Source organism: Lactuca sativa, chromosome 2, assembly GCF_002870075.4.
Source record: "Lactuca sativa cultivar Salinas chromosome 2, Lsat_Salinas_v11, whole genome shotgun sequence".
In the NCBI taxonomy this organism is placed as follows: Eukaryota; Viridiplantae; Streptophyta; class Magnoliopsida; order Asterales; family Asteraceae; genus Lactuca; species Lactuca sativa.
Genome location: NC_056624.2, coordinates 137,298,991 through 137,303,830, shown reverse-complemented (window position 1 = coordinate 137,303,830; position 4,840 = coordinate 137,298,991). Strand labels below are relative to the sequence as shown.

General features: G+C 36.1%; 1 protein-coding gene across 1 annotated transcript; it reads left to right on the top strand.

The window, feature by feature from the left end:
• Nucleotides 1-1,613: 1,613 nt before the first annotated feature.
• On the top strand, nt 1,614-2,402 carry LOC111913000 (uncharacterized). The gene has a single exon (XM_023908719.2). The coding sequence runs from the start codon at nt 1,614-1,616 to the stop codon at nt 2,400-2,402; it is 789 nt and encodes a 262-aa protein (XP_023764487.2).
• The last annotated feature ends 2,438 nt before the right edge of the window (nt 2,403-4,840 follow it).

The window sequence follows — 4,840 nt, the reverse complement described above, 5'->3', positions numbered from 1 at the left end:
TATTTTCAGGTCACGTGCTTTTGCGTATCATAAATCACTGCGTGACATAAATTGCGCGTCATTAAAGGTCTGTTTTCTAGTAGTGGAGCGATGATGGTTGCCTCTGGATGTATCCTAAATGTTTATCTATGCATTAAGGTTTCCCGTTTTGCTATCTGACTCTCGTTGATTCGACCCACATCCCCATGATGTGGTCCTAGAAAGAATAGAAAAAGATTTGAACGCAATAAAGTTCACATACAATAAGTTTACGAACTCCTGGTTGCTCAGCTCATCGGGCTGGCTGAGTAATTCTCATATTTCCCTCGACTCTTGACGATATGGAGATTTGACTATAAGGGTAGTTTCGAGGATCAATTCGATACGAGATTCAACTTGGCACTCAGAAGAAATCCCTAGAATGTCTTTGGGGAAGACATTGGGAAAGTTGCAGACTTCGAAGATGCTCTCAAGGTCTTTAACTTCTTGCGTCTCATTGACAACATGAGCCAGAAATGCATAGCATTCTTTTCGTAGATGCTCCTAGCCTTCGACACATGAAATGATACTAAGGTTCGAAGAGACTTATCACTGAAACTAGTGAGGACTCTGTCAGAAGGAAGATTAAGACGAATCGCTTTCTCGAAGCAATGGTCATCGGCACGATGGGAGACTCATTCGTCCTATGTCGATTAGGACATTGAAGCTTTTCATGGAGACTGATATGAAATTGATGGGGGAAAAGGAATAATCGTCTAAGCACATCTTATGATTCATGTTTTGAGGACAAAACAGTGATGGGACCTTGATAAAGTTGCTCAATTTGAATGCTACCGCTCCAAGGTATACTTTTGACAATGATAATCTTTGACTGAAATATAATAGTTGCCACCACTGTCGATATTAAGATTACACAAAGTTTGGAAAAATTTGACCTAGGAGTACGTCTACAACATACCAACAGAGGAACAATTTGACAACATAAAGAACTAGCGAACACTGTAAGAGAAGAATGTCTACAGAGAGAGGATCTACTTAGAACATAAATAGTATATATATATATATATATATATATATATATATATATATATATATATATATATATATATATATATACTCATTTCCTTTCAAACCTTATCTACATTCTTATTTCTTTCTAAATAAATGGAGCAAAACCAAAACACCTCCCCATCATCAAACCCAAACACAACCTCGCCTGTCGGGTTTGCCGGTTATGAAGGTTATTTCAACCTTTTATCGACTCAAGGCTCATCACAGATCTCATACCAAAACGCAGCTTTCAACCCCGCTTCACCACCACTACAGTTTCCCAACTCACCTTACTTTCAACAAAATCAAGGCCGTCAAAACTCAAATTTACAATAAAATCTTTTCCCTTCTTTTGCTTCGATGCAACAACAAACCAACCAACCATCGCCTACAACACAACAATCGGGTGAAGCGGAAGCGGGAGGTAGTAGGAACAAGAAAGGGAAAGGGAAAGGATAATCAATAGCGGTAGAAACAGAAAATGCAGACGTTCCACAATGGTGAACACCGGATGAGGAATACGCTTTGACGGCGGCTTGGTGTGCTACTTCAAAAAACGAACTTTGCGGAAATGGAATGAAAAAATGAGCTTATTGGGGGGGGGGGGGGCGGTGCTCGACAAGTTTAACGCTATTTTAAAGAAAAATTTGTATCGCAACAATGACATGTTGAGCAGCAAATGGGGTATGATAACTAAGCGGTGCAACAAATTCAACGGTATTTACAACTGGCTTGAGGCGCAACAACAAAACGGAACCAACGACTTCGATTTGTTCAAATCTGCTAAGGAACAATATCGGGTCGAAATGGGTCATGTTTTCGACTTTGAAAAATCATGGGAATTGTTGCAAACGGATCCAAAGTGGAATAAAACGCCTATGTCGTCGGAGGTTCAATCCAAAAGGTCTCGCAATTTTAGCTCGGTCGACGCGTCGGACGCACGGACTAACATCGACCTAAACACCGATGACGATGAGATCCCGGATGATATCCAAGAGATATCCCCACCACGAAGATCGCCTGGACGCGACAAAGCGAGGCACGCTGCAAGACATGCGGAGGAAGTGGAGACGAGAGCAAAAGATGCAGCGGAAATGAGAGCAAAATTCGACGAGCACAATTTATTAATAAAACAAAAAAATGAGTCGAAGCGTGGTCATTTGGAGTTCCTGGAAAGGCAGGCACGGGAGAAGCAGGAACAAAAAGATAGGAAACTAATGACACATCAGTTGTCAATTCTTCGGACAAGCGATGAGGGTTTAGCGCCTGCTGATCTAGCGGTGCTACAAGCGATGAAGGAACAAATTAGGAAAAAAATATTTGGGTTAATTAGGATTGGTGTGGTTTTAGTGGTAATTAGAATGGTATTTTAGTTATTAATTTAGGTTTAAAATTATGTTTTTTTAATTGTAATCAGAATTTTAGATTTAAAATATTATGTATTTTTTTGTTTTTAAAATTATATGTTTTATAAAAAAATATATTAGTTATTAAAAAAACGCAAAAAGAAAAAAAAAACAAAAGCCAAAAAAAAGTAAACAAAAAAACAAAATAGTAAAAAATAAATACAAAAAATAAAAATATTTATTTTCAAAAAGTTGGTGTTGCATATTGTTGCTCATTTCCCCACTTTGTGTTATAACACCATTTTCTTATGTGGCATGTGAAGTGACACAACTTGGTGTTGCACCTTGTTGCCCACATCCAATGCTCTTAGGAAAATGACACAAAAGTTATTAGCGTTTCTTTTTTTTTTTTTTTTGCAATTTTGACACTGTATATATATTTTTCTATTACATTTAAGTCATAATAATTTTAATTTCTTGCATTCTGACCGGTTAACCGGCTTTCTTCGGATCACACGTTTACCACTGTTGGAATGGCATGATGATGTGTAAGACGCGAAAAAGACGTTAAAAGGCGCTTTGTGATTTTTCGATTTTCTGACTTTCTCTCGAATAGCAGCTTAATTTATGAACGGCCACAACTTTCTCACACAAATTATGATTTGATGAACTTTATATCCACAGAATCTTCCCAGAAGAACTACAACTTTCTTTTTATAATAATTCATTAGTAACCTTTACTGTTTATACCACCTAAAATAATTTCTTAGATCCACAATCAAAGATGATCCTAGGTCGGTTATCTTGTTATAATTATATAGTTTACTATCTTCCTTGCATCTATACTTAGATAATTAAATTCATTTCTTAAACTTCTCCATAATGAGTGTCAAGGTATCTCTACTCCGGTTCTTACTTTATCAGGCTTATCTTTTACTTAAAACCTTTACACTTATTCATTGCCTTCTTAGACTTTATGTCCAGCTTCCTTTCTATTAATCATACTTTTATCTTATGAGTACTTTGGGCTTTAACCCCCTTGTATGTCCACTATGTACTGTCGTCTTTAACTATAATCCTTACATTCTCATCACCAATCCTTTCATAGGAATGATGATCAACTTATCTTATCTTAAGATCATACCTTCCACCAGGAAGTCGTTCTTTCAATTTGCATAACATGTATTCCTACATGTTATGCTTGTCGCTCGTTCGATTCATACCTTAAATCTCTTGGCTTGTTATTTTACCTCACAATAAGAATTCGGAGTATTAGGGACGACGCTTTTTGGGACGACATAAGCAATAGCGGCGACACCGGAGTAGACGCGCTTGATGTCGCCGCCAAAACCTCATTATCGTCGCTATTACCGACATCGCTAAAGATAACCACCGGTGATCCGTCGGAGATACGTTACTTTCAATCGTGACCCTTGGTTTGGCAAATAATCCAATAAAAACATAGGTATTATTATGAGTCGAGTTATGTAGTCAAGTAGTACAAGGTGGTTTTGCAACAATTTATTAGCTAAATTAAGAATTTTTGTCAAGTCAAAGTGGAACTTCATTAATTCTTTTTACTAAATTTATCTATAGACACATGAAAGAAACTGAATAAACATTGCAAATCATAAATACAATGTTGTTCTACCAGCAAAAAAAAAAAAAACTAAAGGCAAGAAAGTTTGATTCTTGGCAGATCTGCATGTTCACCATTGAACCTTTCCATTAAAACATTGCATGACAACTTTGTGTGACAATCATACTTATATTCTCTATTCTTGATAAATTGTGGTCTTTTCTTATATCTTCTCGCAAAAAATTAGCAACGTACTTAAACTTATCTTTGTATGTAGCATGAACCAATCCGTCTTGTTCTCGCATTGTCTTTTCATTGATGTTTGTGAGCCAGAAGATTATTTTTATGTTTAATACAATTCTTGACAACCAGGAAACTACCTTGTGATCCCTCAAGTTTACCAAAGTACCCTCCAAGTAACGAATATGAAGCTATAGAATAATGAAAAAAAGGTAAAATCTCTTGAGCGGTAAGTTTTTGGTAGTGTTTTGTATGATAAAATAACGGAAGGAGTGGAATGATCTATTCCATTTGAATGTTTGTTTTGATGGATGGAATGGAATAGCTCTTTCACAAAATAATAGTTATTTTTTTTTTGTTGAATTGGTTATAGAAGTGATCATTCCTTATTCTTTTTAAAGTTCTGGTCCTTGTTGGGGGTTTTATAACACTTTTGGTCCTTGCTTGAAGTAAAATGACTATTTTACCCTCCTCTCCCAACGTCATTTCCCTTTGCTTTCCTGTTTAATTTATAATTTATAAAAAATGTGAATTTAAATTAATAAATATTATTTATAAAAAACTACTTGCGAGTTTCTAATAATCTAGAATCTTGAAGTAATAACAACTCTTGCTTGGTCAATGGCAGATGGAACAAGTTACTCGT

Excerpts from the sequence above, each read along its gene's own strand:
- LOC111913000 (XM_023908719.2), top strand. The coding sequence starts at position 1,614 with ATGAGCTTATTGGGGGGGGGGGGGGCGGTGCTCGACAAGTTTAACGCT.